This window comes from Heliconius melpomene, chromosome 16 (assembly GCF_056956725.1).
Source record: "Heliconius melpomene rosina isolate 202511_hmr_F chromosome 16, ASM5695672v1, whole genome shotgun sequence".
In the NCBI taxonomy this organism is placed as follows: Eukaryota; Metazoa; Arthropoda; class Insecta; order Lepidoptera; family Nymphalidae; genus Heliconius; species Heliconius melpomene.
The window spans coordinates 5384534-5403255 of NC_140404.1; the positions used below are offsets into that span (position 1 = coordinate 5384534).

The 18722-nt window shown below is 32.5% G+C and overlaps 2 protein-coding genes across 4 annotated transcripts in view; one reads left to right on the forward strand and one right to left on the reverse strand.

Annotated features, from left to right (window-relative positions):
- The window catches only part of LOC146530785 (fasciculation and elongation protein zeta-2-like), a 37937-nt gene extending 23569 nt beyond the window's left edge, over nt 1-14368 (reverse strand). For 2 of the 3 annotated variants that reach the window (XM_085199565.1, XM_085199564.1), the window contains exon 1: nt 13826-14312. In XM_085199565.1, the coding sequence (XP_085055691.1) occupies nt 13826-14244 (419 nt within the window). In that variant the 5' untranslated portion in view covers nt 14245-14312. Of the gene's footprint in view, nt 1-13825 lie in introns of all 3 variants that reach the window. The other variant, XM_085199566.1, reaches the window with a different exon arrangement.
- Nucleotides 14369-15324: 956 nt separating this feature from the next.
- Nucleotides 15325-18306, forward strand: LOC146530786 (dnaJ-like protein 60). The gene is made up of 6 exons (XM_085199649.1): nt 15325-15501; nt 15591-15684; nt 15766-15926; nt 16326-16499; nt 17047-17149; nt 17659-18306. The coding sequence occupies exons 1-6, from the start codon at nt 15440-15442 to the stop codon at nt 17755-17757; spliced, it is 693 nt and encodes a 230-aa protein (XP_085055775.1). The 5' UTR covers nt 15325-15439; the 3' UTR covers nt 17758-18306.
- The last annotated feature ends 416 nt before the right edge of the window (nt 18307-18722 follow it).

Here is an 18722-nt window from a genome sequence, read left to right on the forward strand (position 1 = left end):
GACTAAAATTTTCATTTTCGTTTGGTATTATGGCAAAAGTGCGACTTTAAGTTCCGCCACTCAACACGCATAGGAAAGTGGGGAATGAAGTGTTTTACACCAGGTTCACTCTAATGCTCTTTTTACTTAATATTTTGTATTTACTTAGTAAATATTTCAAACTGGATTAGACAAGCAAAGGAATTACGCGAAATCTGTTGCGCTTTGTAGATAACCTTATCATTAAAATATTTACAAAGGAAATAAAATAAAACAAGTAAATCTAGACCACACCGGCTTTATCGCCGGCGTTAGGTCACCGACCGTACTTATTGTCGGTCAAGCAAATGTTCTAATAAAAACATTTTGTACAGAAAGTGAAGATGAGGCCAGTCGTGACGCGTCTGGTTATGGGTTCGATCCCCAGTCGAGGAAATTACATATTTATTTAAATGTATATTTCCATTTCTACGCTTTGGTGTTTGCAAAGCGCGGCGTTAAGTTCCGCCAATAAACATGCAACGCCTCCAAATTTCGACGGTAAATGCGAAACGAAGTGTCTTAACTCTATGTTTCCTCTGTCTACCCCGTTGTGTGCGGGATACAGCGTGAAACAAATTTTTAAGTGACGATAATTGCAGCGTGGGAGTGGATGTGGTGTTTTAATACTTATTAGTGGAATAGCTTCTTACTGCTGCCACCAAACCGGATACCGGTATATGGATTTATAATAAAGAAATCTAGTGACTCATTCACATGTCTATCTTTAGTGGTTGCCCGTTTGATATGTCTAGCCGAATTATAAGTTTAATACCGCCGGATAAAGGATCTTAATAAAAAAAAAGGTTTATGACATTTAATTTTTGTTAATAGAAACTAAATACTTCTTTATTTTCTTTACTACTAGGTAGGCGTGTTTTTTGTATACAAATAATCAATTTTAACATAACTCATATAGTGACAAATCAAAAATTCTCATATAAGTACGCTTCCTAAAATACTTTAGTTGATTAGTCTCTTAAAAAGCTATACTTTTCCAAAACTGGAGTTTTGTTAAAACAGTACATTTTTGAAACCCATTAGCCGAGATAACATTTATGGTTAAGTTATAGACCATGTTCCGTACTGATTCTTCTGTAACGTAAGTTTTTTGTCGATGCATTTGAAGTGTGAAATTTTATTTTTGATATGTATTATTTTCTGTTAGTGTACTAATGTATGTTATATTTAATTCATATTTTAGCATTTATTTACCGAATTCTGTGAGTGGCGGCACTTAACGCCGCATTTTGCCTCGAAACCAGACCGAAGAAAAATAGAAAAAGCTATATATTATATAAATAATCGTTAAAATCAATTAGTAAAATATTTGCATTGTCTGATTATGTCGCCCTATTACGTTGTTTACTTTCACCCCGTTTTCCACCACTAATTGTATTGACAGTCCATCAAAATGGATCGATGTTTATTTGACCATACTAACGAGAAAGTAACTCGACGAAGCTATAGCGCTATGGAAATATTTGTCGTTATAGCTAATGGTTAGATGAAAGTTTGTATTTATGTTTGTATCATTTTCTATATTGTGTAAACAAATATATGTGATATTGGAAGAAATATATTATTGAGATAGTAATACGATATAGCGTTTGCCTGTGACATTGTCTGTGATGGATCACATAGGTACCGTAATAAGTCTATTATTTAAATCGATTGGAATCTAATATATTGTTGTTTTAATTATTTTGTATTCCGCGTGTAGCAGAATAGGCAGAGGGAGTGTCTCGGGAATTGCGAGTTAAGTGGCGGAACACAACGCCGCGGTATGCCTCGGCACCAGAACGAAGAAATGAAAAAAATAAATATTTAGTTTCTTTGAGTAGTAGTAGAACCACAACTTGTCACGTTACAGTCACACCCTTGTGCCCCTGCGCCGCTAGCCTCAATTTTTAATTCAATTGATTAATATAATTAATATTATTTTCTTTAACAAGTATTACTATATTAAATACTTTAATAATCAGTTGTATAATTTAAAAGAGAAAATTAACATAATAAAAAGTATTTATTCCATAAAAAAATATGAATATCATAATAATAAGTTAAGTGCATCACAATCAATGATGACACTTCAACCTTATAAGGTTTCTTGTATGCACGTGAGTTACTGCAGTAGATTTCGACTCACGTTTCATAGAATTTATAATGTAAGACGAGAACTTTCTTCTTATCTTCTTTTCTTATTGTATTTGATTTAAAAAGTAAGCAAAAAATTGCACATAGTGTTTCTAAAATTAGCGAAAACTGGTAAAATATTTTGTCAATCTGTATATTATTTGGAATATCGAAATCAATCGAAAAATTATTCTTTTGTAATATTAAATTAAAAATTAAAATTTTGAGGCTAGGCTAGATATAAAATATTTTCATTTCGTCGCTCTGGTGTCAAAGGCGATAGCGCGGCGTTAAGTCCCGCCACTCAACACGCAATGCCTTCAGAATTATATGTTGTGCCTAAATGTAAATAAATTATTATTTGTTTTTCTATAGATTGATTTCTCGGTATATGACGTTTCGAGCGTGCCAGTTGAGCACAATTCATTTCGCCAATGTCACGTTGTTTTTCTATATCAAAAAGCAATGTTTAAACGTCAGCTGTCAATTCATTTGATTTGGGTTGCCGGTTGCCCCACATATAATTATTGTATACATTCTTCCTTACATTTCGTACTCGTTAGCTTCGTTCGTCTGAAATGACCTTCGTATATCGAAGTATTGATTTCAGTCAAGTAGGTTTATTGCTTTGGAACGGGGATATCTTTATCGTATGTTTTAGTATCGCTCCTTTAGTAAGCGGTTGTTAAAACAATTGTTTTGTTTTTAAAGAAAAATATTTTTAAGTTTTCATTTGGTATTCATTTAAGTTGATTATTTTATTTAAATTGTTATAATGCAATGATAACTCTTATTGTTTTATTGCAGGTGATAATATCACTAAAATTATATTAAAATTCGTAAGGTCATCACAACGTCCATAATTAGTACTTAAATTAAAAAGTAAATTTTGCCTTATTTTAATTATGCTTACTAAATAAAGGGGCATCGCTCAGGGGCACAAATGTGTAAACGTAACTGGTTGTGGGTTCGATCCCCACTCGAGGAAATGAAATATTTATTTAAAATTATATTTTCATTCATGAAAGCAGCGCACCGTTGAGTTACACTATTAAAGAAGCAATGCCTCCAGAATTCTTCGGAAAAAGGAAACTAAGTGTCCTAACACTCGGTTTCCCCTGCTTACCCTGCTGTGTGCGGGATTCAGCGTGAAGCTTAAAAAATAATAAAAGAAAAAATACATCGAATAATTGCAAATATCGATTTCAAATCAAAACAAAGTGCAAGCTACGTTCAGTCATCACTAGCATTAGTAACGAGCGAGTAGGTAAGTTTTTATCGACATCAGAGATGTATATGGAAACTAGGAAAGTATTGTGTAAGATTAAAACATAAATGCACCTATATTTTTACTTCCGTGCGCTTGTCTAAGCTAGTATGTCTTTGTTAAACGGGTGTTACTTAACTGTATAAATTGTTAAATACATAAAATTTTATTAACACCCATTTTATATATAATGTTTTTCAATATTAAACCCCAAATTCGGCCCAGCAATGGTTTGTGGGTTCATATCTAACTCGAAGGATGGCTTTCTGCATTTTGTATTTTATGAAAAAAAAAATACAAATCCGTAGGAACGAGTTTTATCATATAATACGTTGATATTCAAATATGTAAATACATACTAGAAAAAGAGTCAAAGTCAAATAATAATAACTGATAATTAGATTATTATATTATACGAGGATTTCAAATAATACAGTTATAAAGGACCTTGCACAGATTATAATATCTTTATATAATCTGTGTAAAAAGCGAAAGCTCCCGCTGAAAACATACATACATAATTTACATCAAGAAATATATTATTAGAATTTCTGCGAGTATCACACACAGATAGGATACAATAGACACAGTTCCCAGACCAAAAAAGACACAAAAAACATAACTAAACAAGTTTTTCTTTCATCCCAACATCTTATAAGGTAATTCCGTACACACCGTGAAATTTCAACTTTCGCTCAACGTGCTAAGCATTTAGAACAACATTGCATAAACATCCTTTCTTGAACATACAGATGTACAGATTTTACCTATATCGATAGCATATTTATCTGAGACTGAGAGCATAGGCGGTGGTGCCAGGATTCGCGCCGGTCAAACCGGTCGAGATCGTAAGATCCAGTTCGGCCACGGCACGACCTGGCTTTCTTTGGGTTACTACTGATTTGAAGAACAAAAAACCAATGTCTATGTATTGGTGATTGTAATGTTTTAAATTAATTTGCCTTAAGACTGTACTGGCGCAGGGGTGCAAAGGTGTGACTATAATAAAGCGATTGTGGGTTCGATTCCCGTTCGGGGGATGAATTATTATTTCGTAAAACACTAGTTTCCCTCTACCTATTTAAACAGTAATATGTTCCCACATATTTCTAGTAAATGAATATTAAAATATTTATAAATAATTACAATGATTTTGGTCTTAAAACTCATTCTAAATAAATTACATTCTAAATATGTATTCGTTTATTGGTAATATGAAACCCATTAATTTAAATAACAACTTTTGAGCTCGACTTGTTTGAATCGCTGATATACTATTATGCAATTATATCTGATTGGAGTATCACTTGAGGTCCGCGGTCCCAGAGGCCGTGTCGTTACTGCTATTGCATAACGAAATAATATTAAAATTTATTACGTAGATATTTTAAGAATAATCGTTACTTACGTACTTTAAATCAACGTTTTCAAGAATTTTACAAGTACTATGTAAATTACATAAACTTCTTAAAAAAATGTGTCAATAAAAAGGCTTTAAATATAGATATAAATTACAAAAATCTATGTGAATTGTCTTAATTATGTAATAATAAGTAAGTCTCCTAGCTAGCTAACATTCCAGCTCATTTCAAAGATAAGATTAGCAAGCCCCTTATAGTACCGTCTAACAAATAAAATAGAAATAAACTTGACGCAAATGTATGTACAAATGCGTGTTTGCTATACTAGTCCTTTTGAGACATGGATTTTAACTTGACGACGCCACAAATATATCTAAAGCTCGAGTCGAAACAAAAGAGCCTATTTGCTAAGTTTAAAAATCATACAGTTCTTAGCTTTTGTATTGTATTGAGAACTCTTAAAATTATTAAGATTATGCGATAGAGAGAGACAACTATTAAAACGTGCTCAGTTTTAAAGGCTGAGGATGAGTGAACAAAATTAAAGCTAGGGCGGTAAGCTTGTCAGTGTGCGCTGTAAATCATCTCTTCGGATTGTTACAGCTTATATTTGACATCGTAAAGTAATTTTAAGCACGTATAACATGGGGAAAAGAGGGGGAGATCCCTTTATAAGGGCCGGAAGGGCCTCCGACAGAGTGTCCTTCGTATTTTGGCAAGGTTAACAGTAAAATAATTACTTATAGAGAAAAGGAAAAATATTAGGTGTTCTGCGCATATAGAAATAGTATATTTCATGATGATATGAAACAATTTATTCTGAAAAGTGATTACTCATTAATAAAATGAAGGATGTTACAGTTTTAGTCATACATGGAGTCATACATACATACATACATAATACAATACAGGCTGGATGACGTGCATCTCGCGAAAATAAACACAGTGGTAAATGGATTTGGAAGGTAAACATCGATGAAACGAAATCAGCTAATAATGTTTTTTTATGTAGAACTAACGTAAGAAAGCTAAATTAGCAAAAGATTTTGCCGTTTTGTTCTCGGTCTGATGTAAAAATTAGTTTTTAATCAGTTCGTCCAAGTTTGAGGCCAGAGGCCAGGGCAGGCACAAGGGTACAAAGATGTGACTGTAAATGCGACTAGTTGTGGGTTCGATTCTCACTCGATGAAATGAACTTCTCTTCACTAATGCCCCCAAAAACCAACGGAAAGTGGGGGAGCAGGGTGTTTTAACACTAATCTCTATGCTGCTACATACAGCGTGAAGCTAATTTTTTTATTATGATAACTCTAAGAAAAAACAGGAAGAATCTTAGCGAGGACAAATGGGTCGTCCAGACCAGATCAGCTATTTGTTTCACAACACATAGGTATTCTATGTGACATAACGGTCCACTGAGACCGGTCGGAATGGGCATCAATCAGCGAGCAAAAACTATTGCGGGCAGTGCTTTGTCACTAGCGTTATAGTCATCAATCTAGTAATGTGCAGAAAAACAGTAATGTACTCGTAATAGTTTATGGCGTTATTGTTTGTCGCGAATCTCATTTAGTTACAATTACGGTTAAAGAAGCTATTGGCATACATTCTTTTACGTTTTTTTAACTTCACACTGTATCCCATAGCAGAGTGGGCAGAGGGAACCTGGGAACCTAATGTTGAGACACTCCGATCCAAATAAGATATTTCCGTTTCCCACTTTCTGCTGGATTCTGGATGCATTGCGTGTTGAGAGGCAGAAATCAACGCCGTAATTTGAACAGAGAGAGAGAGAGAAGAAGAAATGAAAACTACTTACTAGCTTATACATTTATTTAAATGAAGATTAAATTAACTTCATTTAAAAGTTATACGACATGCAAAACACAGCTATCCCACACTAACCTCACGCCCTCGACAGCGTAATCTATTTTAAATGAATGGAAGGTCAACGCGGTGAGATGGACCAGGAGCGTTCAGCGCATTAACACACGCCGTGTTGAGGCCCTATTCTATTGAATGCGAACAGATATATAGATGGAATGGAAACCGAAAACTAACATTAGCTGGAGTAGTTCCTATAAATAAATTAGTATATTTTTGGAAGTTACTCAAACTCAATTAGTAATGTAAAATTATAAGAAAATCTTAAGACGATTTTTTTAAAATGACTTCATCACTCATCACGAAATCTCAAAAACTACAAGTGCTAGGAATCTGAAATTTTGCATATTAGTTATTTATAGGACTTAGGTGCTCGCTAAGACGGGAATTTGCAATATTCGACTTCTAAGGGGTTGTTTTTGGGGTTGAAAGTTTCTATGAAACTTCGTTATCACAAATGCTAGGAGCCTCAAATTTTGCATGGACGTCACTTAAAGGACGTAGGTACTCATGGAGACAAAAAATAATAATAACGTATTTCACGCAGGCGAATCCGCGGGCGGCCTACAAGTAATCAATATTTTAGATAAGTCCATGTTATATAAATAAATAAATTCTTCAATACCAGCAAAACTTAAGACAGAAAAACCGTTCTGTACGTAATCTGTTATCGCGTTGGCGACTTCAAGGAAAGAGCGACATATGGCTGAGATGCGTCATACGAGAGCAATGTTGCTTCTAAGCCTGCTTAACTATATTAATATAATATAGTAAGTACTTGCCAATATCATCATTTTATGAACTTTAAACTCTGTGAACTTGAAATATAATACTTTTTGTAACAAGTGTTTAAGAAACGATATACGGGTTCTAAATTTATATACGGTATAGAAGAGTTCGTGGAAGAACGCATGCCGAGTTTTACGCAACTAGATATACCATAAAGAGAATCATTTTATGGTGTTGTTTTTGGGCATGATTTAATTAAATTTAGGTTAAGCTACATTAAAGGAATTACGTTTGGGCATTTAGAAATAAGTTGCCTTCTTTATGTAATACAAAATGTGATAAAATTAGATTATTTTTAGTATATCTCACCTTGTTAACATAACGTTGTAATTAACCATATTTTGACATTAGATTAATAAAAAAAACACAATCCAAAAAGCCTTGATTGTGTTTAAAAAAAAAACTATTTTAAAATTAAAACAAATTGGAGATCTTTTGTCGAAGTCATCCCAAATGACGAGCAGCATAATGGAGTCATCAATCACTCCCAAATGGTGAACAACAATTACTTAATGACATGTTAGAACATTATACCTCAGTCCCCATCACGGCATTCAGCTGGTGGTATTCAGAATCACACCGGTGCTTAACGCCACGTACATAGCACACTAAATGAACCGTGTAATTGATACCCTACCTTTGCCTTTTTTCTTTACTTATATAAATATGCGTTCCGTTACGTAAATAACAGAGCTTATATTTTTATTTGCACGCTTAGCTTCACGCTGTATCCCGCACATAAGGATAAACATAAGGGGAAGCTAGTGTTACTTTTACACTATTACACTGTTTACTACTGTTACACTCTGTTACTTATTTTCCGCCGAATATTGAAGACATTGCAGTTTGAGTGGCGGAACACAATGCCGTGCTCTGCCTCAATTAAATTATTAAAGATTTCATTTTATCGAATAGAAATTAAACCTACAACCTGTCCTATTTACACATACGCTGTACACATATTTGTGGCTACAAAAAGCAATTATGAACAATCGTGGACGTAAAAATGTCCTGTTTTACGAAATTTCTAAATATGGGAAAATTTGGTCGAGTCGCGTTTCACCGAGTCGATTGACGCCCATGCTAAAATTATAAACAAAAAAAGCATAATAAATTCTACATGAAATAGTCAAACGTTAATATTTAATATAATAATTAATAATAAACAAAAAAAACTAATTGCCAAAAAAGCCGAGTCCCGTTGAGCTGAAAAAGAATAGTCACGATATATATGAAGAAGAAAGTAATATAATATCCACTAAGTCGTTAGTATGCTATCAAGATAAAATCTCCGATGGCGTATATCAGGTGGTCAGCCATCCAAGAATCATTATGCAACCACAATTTGTATGCATAGGTAACATTATTGTAATTCCGTCTGAGGCGTCAAAGGCTATAAACAAAGCAATCTACATTTAAATACTTAAAGGAAAATCAATATAAAGTACTAACTAAGTTCAATTTACACGTAGTTTGGTAGCGTAGTTCTAAAATGTAGATAATTCTTACTAAATGAAAAGTTCGAAATCATTTTTGAAGATTTTTCTCGAGAACAACAGAACAAAGATATCTTGTTCTTGTTACTAAGCTGGTAATTCTTTAAAATGCTAATTATTAGTAAAGAATAACTATTTACATTTCTGTTCTTAAAATTAAAAGAAGAAACAGTTATTTTTTACGCAAATTTGGACATATTATGTCTAAATTTGACATTCATACAATTTACGCCAATTTAGAGAATATTAACCCTTGCGATTGGAAGCTACAATATTACAAAAAAATATATTAAAAATATTTCATTTTAAATAGAATTATTTCTAACTGTGACATTTAACCTATAATCTTGTAAATATTAGAAAGTTTCAACCAGGAAAGACGTCTTGTTCTGTCAAAAACCTGGATGGTACCATTTATTTAAACTTATCAGCGTTATAAACGATATTGTTGCTTTCAAACATTAGGCGCCTCATGATTAATGGTCTAGAACTCTATGGCCCTTGCGCATTGAGTGACCATAAATAACACCAAGATTGTAACCAAATACATAAAATAGTAGTTAACTTTACGTAGTACAAAGTTTTTCTGTTGTCTACACCTGTGGTTAGATTTTTCTAAAAGATTAATATAAAATTTCAATAAAAAATAATAAAGAATTTTACTAGAACGATTAGAATACAATATTTTCATGTTAATAAAATGATAAAATATGACCAAAAATTTAAGACAGAATAAGTTAAATTAGTCAAACAAATTATTAAAGTAATTAAGTCCAATTTTTTATAGAATACAGTTAAGAAGTTAAGAAAAAAATTATTTATAAATTATATAAATATTTTATGGTCATGGTGTAACGTAGCATGGCGTTATTAAACATTAACTTTCTAATGAAAGGATTACCTTCTTCAACCGGGTCAGAGGCGTGCAACCAGGGGGTCTTTAATAATACGTTTCCATAGCAACCTATAAATATTTCCATTTAGTTTTTTCTATTTAACTACCGACATATCGTACGCGAAATACAGGTAAATTGACGTGTAATTATGTATTTACAAGTATGTGGGTAGTTCTTCGCGAATCTCAGGTCATTCACTTGCCCGCATGAGTGGGCGATGTTTGACCAGTCTTTAATTTAATACGCATCTTGGATCTATTCTATGAACTGGTTGAAGCTGTTGACTGCGTTAATAGTAATAATTTTATAATAGCCTACATTTTTTTTCATATTTCAGACCAAATATTCACATGTCAATGATGAAGCGAAAGAAATTTCTCAAATTTGCATAATAATGTTCGTTAAAAAATGAGAAAAAAAGAAATATTTTGTGCAATATGCAAATGATCGTACTTCGCAGTAGTAGTATAATATGTATGGAAATTTTTCTTAAAATCGTTATACGATTCTTGGTACAAACTTTAACAAAATAATGTAATTACTACGTTAAATTACAAACACACGGAAGGAAAGGAGTAAAAAAGAATTGTATCATTAAAAACATGCAAATAGGTAGCGGCGCACAGCTCTGCTAATTTGTCGCGCTATCAACTGGGGCACGCATCCGTGCTAAAACAACTGATAAAAATGTAAATATTAGCGAAAAGATAAAACTACAAAGGAATTGATAAATTGTCTTTTATCGATAAGAAAATAATTAAGATAACTCAAATTTAATAACTGGCTTTAAGTATTGTTTATTTGTATTTCCTTCTTAAATGTAAAAAGTTAACAAGATTTCAGTTTCAAGGTTTCATTTTCTAGAAAAATGCAATTTTTTTTTGATTTCAAGACAACAGACGATCTGTTGTTGTCGTATCGGTAGTATTTATGCTAAAATATAATTGAAAACTGAGACGAGCACTTATATTGTAGTTGTGAAATGTGTATCGATCATGCAAACGTATACATTGTAAGGTCAAGAGTTATACACGCACTATAGCTTATAACTGCATTCTACAAAATTATGTATCGAAATAATATAATAATAACGATTCTCGCGTTCAAGGTTTGGGTTGGAAAATAACTTCACACATAAATACCAGTTACTAGGTTTCTTTTAACGTCAAGATCGGATGTTTACTTGTTTTACAATGTAGATATATTTTTGCTTATATTGTATAAATAAATAAATGAACTTCACGCTGTTAGAATTTAGTATGAAAAATAATATTGCAGAAGCTAAAAATTTACATTTCTGGCTTCCCATAATATCTGGGACATGAAACAAGGTTATAATCGCACAAAAGCGAACAAAAATGAAATAGCACAATGGAATATGCATAAAAGCAAGATTATAGCAAATGTGATAGCCTGATAGCACTCATTTGTATGCAACAGGAACTGCATCGGGACGGACGTGTGTCGTGTGCCGGTAGATGCTAATATGCGGCGCCTCATTGAAAATGGCGACGTCGAAATGAATATATTCATTAAAATCAGCTTTGTGCATGTTCTTAAATAAAAAAATATACAATTTAATATGTTTTGGTTAGCTCGTATACTTGACTACAATTAATATAATTATATAATCTTAATTATGTTTTATTATCTGTTTTCTTCTTTGAAGTGTACTCGGGGAAACAAAGGCACATCACTAGTGCTGACTAGGTAGCTACTTCAACATCCTAGGCACTTCACATCACGCCACACTCCTCTAGTTATTAAAAGGACATATTGTATAAATAAGTGTGTTTATATTGTTTACTAGCGGCCCGCTCGCGGTTACACCCGCGTGAACTATGTTATTATTAATTTCTGTCTCCATGACTACGTCCTAGTGACGTCTATGCAAAATTTGAGACTCCTAGCATTTGTAGTAACGAAGTTTCATACAAACTTTCGACCCCAAAAACAACCCCTTAGAAGTCGAATATTGCAAATTCCCGTCTTAGCGAGCACCTACGTCCTATAAGTAACTCCTATGCAAAATTTGAGATTCCTAGCACTTGTAGTTTCTGAGATTTCGTGATGAGTGAGTGACCTTTCGATTTTATATATATAGATAAAACAACATATTAGTTTTACGATTTCAAAACTATAGAATATTTATTTCTCTGCTTTTAAATATATGTACAAAATTTACTTATGAAAACTGAGGGCGTTTTAAGCCATATGGACGAAATTCAATATTCGGCAAGGTGTTCCTCAAAATCGACAAGGTGGCCACAACATCTGCTGGAACACTGATGCTCTACAATCACTACAGAATCAATGCATGCACCTGTTCCACGTGACAGGTTTGACTTGCAAATGATCCTTTAAAACATTAAATTCTCTTATGTATTTTTATGTTTGGTTTTGTTATTTGAAGGTCAGAGGGAACCTAGTGTTAAGACACTCCTTTGAATCATTCTTAAATTGTGTTAAATAAATTGATTTTACATTTTTTCTTTGTAATTAATGATTAAGTACAAAAGTTAGCTGTATAATGCGGCCGTACATTGAATAATTACATACATATTTTATTCATAAATTTAAATCGCATAAGCCTATCAAAGTAACCGTGCGTGTTCTTTATAATACAATCATTATTATTTTATTTATTTTACCAATATATATGAAGCAATATATATGTATAGATTCTTATATTATATAGGAATCTATACATATATCAATAATTAAAAAAAGTGATTGGGGTTACTTTACGTTTGGAAATCGTCTTATCGTCTGTCGCTTAGTTCTTGTTTTCACATGTATCTCAGAATTGACATTTTATATCTCATTGTTCAGCATCTGTTTCCAATCTCGAATTGGGTTAATTGATGAACTGAAATCTTGTAAATATGTCGACGAGATCGACCTGTTCCCTAATAAGTTTGCAAAACTGAACGTTGCATTTCATGATTTTGTATCATATCTGGGATCTGGGTCGTCTGGATTGGTTCCAAAAATTCTCTTTGACATAAGAAAAGCAAAGTTATGTTTACAACTTTTTTTTATCAAGTCTTAACATATTTGGACAGCTAATATTTGCTATGGTTAATATTAATATTTGTAGGTACATATATTATACTTTATTCCCATAGTAAAAGATAAAAAAATACAGCAGAAAGTTCTGCTAATAAAACAATAGGAAGATGTGGGAGTCTCGCTATTATGTTAAATTTCTCACGAATGAGAAAGACGCTAGTATGTGACCATGAAGCTGTCTTGAGAGGAGTCTTTGATGAAAGTTCTACGTGCATTTTTGAAAGACCATGTTATTATTTATGTATACGTTCTTTAGTTCATAATGAGTAGACATTTAAGCTTTGAAAGGAAACGAATGCGTTTGTAAAAACGAGTATATTCTTATTAATATTTTATTAATACTTTTTTTTTATCAAAGCTATAAATAAATGCTTAGAAATAAAATGATTCCAAATATCTTGATCCTCATTTTTCACAACATTAATAAAAATGTCTTAACCAACAAAACTACCAGCGATAATAGCGAATAAATGTAAAAAAAACAATCATAAAGATATAAAAGTTGAGTAGGTTACAGCATATCAGTGCAATTATGTCAGAAAAGGTCAGTGCCTATCCGACATGGTGTAGCATCGCGGGGGTGCGAGCAAGGCAGGGCGCGACGGGATGCGTCATCACCACCCTCCACGCACCCCCTACACCCCCAAAACATTGATCGATCCCGCGACCACTAACGCCATGCGCAGAGCCCGCCCTTTTTGTTTATGCTTCGGATATTTTACTTATCGTAATCGTAAAGTTTTCTCTAACATGGCTAAAGAGAGCATTGTATCCTCATATATGTAATACGTATGTAAATTATGATAATAAAAGCATAATATACTGATAATATGTAGATGAGTAAATCGGTGATATCATATTCCTACACTCTAATTTTTGATTTATTTGATGATAATTAATACTCACTGGCACTCGTTCATTATTTCCTCTTGAGATCGAACCTGCACCGGGGCCAGCTTCTCCACGCTTTCTTCGTAATTCCCGAAGCACTTCGTGATCTTCTCGTCGAACGTATTCACTAAATCTTCGAGCGATCCGGAGAAAGTCTCCGTGAAATTGTCGCCTTCACAATTTTGCATCTTGTCCTGTTTACACTTCACCGGTCTCGGTTCGTCGTTGTCGTTGATTTTATTGGAATCGGTGGTTTGGATTTTGACCAAATCATTTTTGAGATTGTTAATGTTGTTGAGGCGTATCTCGTTGCCATTTATGGTCTTATGCGGATAATCTGCTGTGGAGATGCAGTCGTCCGCCTCTTCGATTTGAGCAAGTGGCGCCTCGAACTCTAGTTCGGCCATCCTACCAGTCGCTTCTCGCATGACCATTCACCGTACGTCCACTCGCGTCGTTTGCCGCGCGAACACTGCGCTGTCGAGCTGACCGCCGCGCCAACTGTGTATGAGTCGGGAACTCGGGACTTGAGACCTGTCTCCTATTTCGATGAGGGTGGAAAATCTAAACGTACGTATACTACACAATATTATCAATAAATGTCGAAAAGCATTATTAATAAGGGGAACTAATCTATGTAAAAATCTTTATTTATTTTTTTAGCTTCACGTTATATCCCGCACAGAGCTGAGTAGGCAGAGGTAACCTGAGTGCCTAGTGTTAAGTGGGTAGTTGGGTACCTAATGTAAATATTTTGTTTCCATTATGAAACTTCTGTTCCGCACTTTTCACCGAAATCGCCGTTCTTTGTAAAATCTCTTTGTAATATTTAGATATGTTTAATACTTTGTAGCTAAGAGGGTAAAAAAAGACAATAATACATTCTTTATAAGACAATAATAATATATAATATTTATATTTGTCATCTCCACGTAATATGGCCGTCATAGTTAAAATTTTGCACAAAAAAGGCCCTGGTAAAAAGTATAACGTAATGTTTTTAGCTAAGCTAAGTTAATACACCTTTTTAGCTAAGGGAGGGGTTATTTTAAAATTAATGTTCACGTTTTATATCAATTCACGGACGTAAAACAAGTTGAATGATTGTTTTGAAATTTATAAGCATGTAAAAATATTTCTTGTTACTCTTCCAATTTTTTTAGCATTACGTTCCGCGTACACATACTATTTACATAAAAAAATATACAAATTAATTATGTTAATAGATATAGCAGAGAATCTTTAATATTACAAAAAGAAATAGGTCAAGCTAAAAACTTATGAGAGACACATTTTTACGTTGAGTACAACGATAAAAATATTTTCTATAAAATTCAAAAAATAATATGTAAAAATTATGAAATAAATATTGTGTAGCTATTTTTTATATAAAAAAAAACTTGTACCTATAAATGAATTGGTACCGTATGGTATAAAAAATATTTATTAATCATAAATTTGACTTTTTTTATGATGACTATATTACGTTGACATTTGACGTAGGTTTTGACATTGACATTTCTTACGTCACTCTTATTATTCTGTCTATATAAAAAAATGGAAATTGCCAAATAAAATGAAATACTTTCAATATGACACTAATTTAACGTTAGGTTTTGCAAAATCGTTATGTATTTTCTGAACAGAAATACTCCTTTTAAATCAATATGGTCTTGCTTAAGATTTTACAGGCGAGTTGCTTTACGAAATAATATTCAGGTGTACGTTATGTAGTTACTAATATTTCTACTATATTATTCTAATACTATTATTATTTTAGTTTAGGAAGAAAATCACACTATGAAGTACTAAACCTGCAAAAAAATTGTACAGACAAAGAAATAAAAGATGCATTTATACAGTTGAGCAAAGAAGTAAGATGACAGTTACTGTTAAAAAATAATACTATTTTTAGCATTTCTTTGTTCTATTTTCTGTTTTCCATTATCTTACAGTACCATCCAGATAAAAATAAAAGTGCCAAAGCTCAAGAGATTTTTGTGAAGATTGTAGAAGCTTATAATGTTCTTAGTAAACCAAGTAGTAGATCACTATATGATCGAATGTCTGAAGTTGAAGGACATTCCAATGTTTATAAACACCATGCACAACCAAAGTAAGCACATATTTTCATTTTATAATGTTAACAACACTCATTTTATTAGTGAGATTCATTTTATAAGATGAGAGGTAGAACTCAATACTGCACTTAAGTATTGTTATCTGAAAGGCGAAAGGGAAATAATTAATTCTCCCATGTGAAGAGGTATTGAACCCGCAACTGCACTTAAGACATTAGGCAAATCTTCAACATTATTTGTGGCAGACTGCAGGGGGCAGAAATCAACACTGTTTTATGTATCACCAGAGTGGGCAAATTTAAATATAATTTATGTTCTGAATAAAAATTGAACACAACCTCACAACACAAGACGCTGTCCAGATTATACTATTGACAATATTATACAATTTACTTTCAGTTCATAAAACTACATGTTAACTTTTTTATTTTCAGCTATACAAACAATCAAAACTATGGATTCTACAATGCACAGTCAAAGTCAAAGACTTATCCATCAGATTCCTACTATGGCGTGAAAGGAATACATAGGCTACCGAATATTGCAATCATTATAGTTGCCTTTGGTATAGCTTTTGTTGGTGTTGTATTACAAATTGTTGTGATTAGGTATGATTATTTTTGGTTTTTTTTATTAGCTTCACACTGTATATAGCAAGGTAGGCAGAGTTAACCTAGTTCTAAAACTCTCTGTTCCCCATGTATTGCCAAATTTTTCAACACATTGCATGTTGACTGGCAGAATTCAAAAGGGGCAGGAAATAAAAATAATTCATTAAACCAAGTGCGATTCAAACAAATTTATGTTTTTAATTAGACTTTGCTATTTTACCACGTTCAAACAGATGAGGTCTTTAAATTATGTAAGAAAATTACTTTCATTTCTCCGTTCAGGCAAGATCAAGCATGGTGTTAAATTCCACCAATCAAAACACAAAGATTCCAATTTATGGATAAAGTGAATGTGAAAAATTCCAAGAGCCAATTGTATTGACAATGACAATGACATATATGATATTTTTTTATAGTACATAAACTTACTACAGTTAAATATATTATGTACACATGTAAAACACTAGTTCTTATGAAAAAATATAAACTATTTAACACCTATAATGTGATCAAAAAGTTAAAAGATATATTATATTATTTTCAGAAAGTCCTACTCTATTCAAAGAAAGCAAACTGAAGAAAAATCAATTAGACTTGCGGAAGAGTTAGAAAAAGTAAGAGCTGCAGCGAGAGGGAAGACCAGAGATGTAAATATTTTTCTTATTAATTAGTGTATCACATACTAAACAGAGGAAAATATTGGAAAAGGTTAAAATTTTATTGGAGTGGGAATCAAATGGTCTCTTCTTTAGCTTTTTTTATAGCTTTACACTTTTTCTTGTATAATAAGTTTAAACCTAGTCTTAAAACCTCGGTTTGTGCCACCCAATCTGCAATGCTGCATTTGTTTCTACCAGAGCAGGAAATTGTAAATTACAGTAGAATGCATGTAGCAGTGATGCTCAAAAAGAGAGAAGAGAGAACCTAGTGTTAAGACACTCCATTCCCTACTTTCCTCTGAATTTTACAGGCATTACGTGTTGTCAACACGCACTCTGCTCAATATTTCCTCAAGTGAAACTTAGAACCCCACAATCTGTGGCATTTACACAGAGCACACACTTGTGAAACGTTTGTGCCCTTGCGTTACAACAGTCAATAAATAAAAAGAAATAAATTTTTCTATGATAATTTTCTATAAAAACAATTATTTCAGATGCAAACTCAAGTGCTGTTAGAAAAAATAGTGACATCAGCGAACCCTTCTGTAGCCACAGCTTCCTTGGGACAGTCGCTGGCTGAAGATAAAAAGTGATAATTTTTTTTAATATACATACATATAAATATATTTTATACAATAATTTTGTCAGATTTTGCATAATATTATAATTTTATATATGTATGTATATAAAATTGTTAAGCAATTAGCCTTCTCTTGTAGTGTTAGAATTCCACTTTTAGATTTTGAAGTCAACTGTATAATATGATTTCCTAGAAAATTTATTTTGCATTATATATTCTAACATACTATAGTTATTAGTTATTTAATCTTTATAACACACCTATTGTGTTTGGAGTAGGTTTACCATATTTTTATCTATTTTTTTGCTCAGTTTTGACAATAATTACACTTCATATTATTTTATATAAAATATTTTAATATTGAACTTGTATACTTTTAGAGTAACTATTTATTTTTATTGTAACAGACAGATATTTAATGTAGATAATGTAAATAAATAAATTAAATACACATGTAGAGTATTAGATTTTAGACAGATTTATTGTATGATAAATACCTCAACTATTTTTGTATGTATGTAAGTAGTGTACAGAGATAATAAAGTCGTTTTTAATTAATGTAGTTTATATTTAATTTTTTATTTGAATTTGATATCACCAAAGTGACTTTATAAAACATTAAATTCGGTTTTCCAAGAACTTTTAAGAATAGGAAATGCATCATATAGAAAAGTTAGTTAGCTAAGTTTAATTTTATTAGAAATACATATAGACAAGATTTTTTTTGTCAACTTCACGATATATTCCGCACACAGCAGGCAGAAGAAACTTAATGTTAAGACACTCTGTTCTCCATTCCACCGACTTTTGGAGGTATAGTGTGGTGAGTGATAAAACTCAACACCGTTCTGCCGCGTTACCAGAGCCAGGAAAATATTACATGTTTTATTTATACAAATGGACATCGAACCCACAACCTGTCACGCTTACAGTCACACCCTTGTTCCCCTGCGATACAACTGGCTTCTCATCATTTAT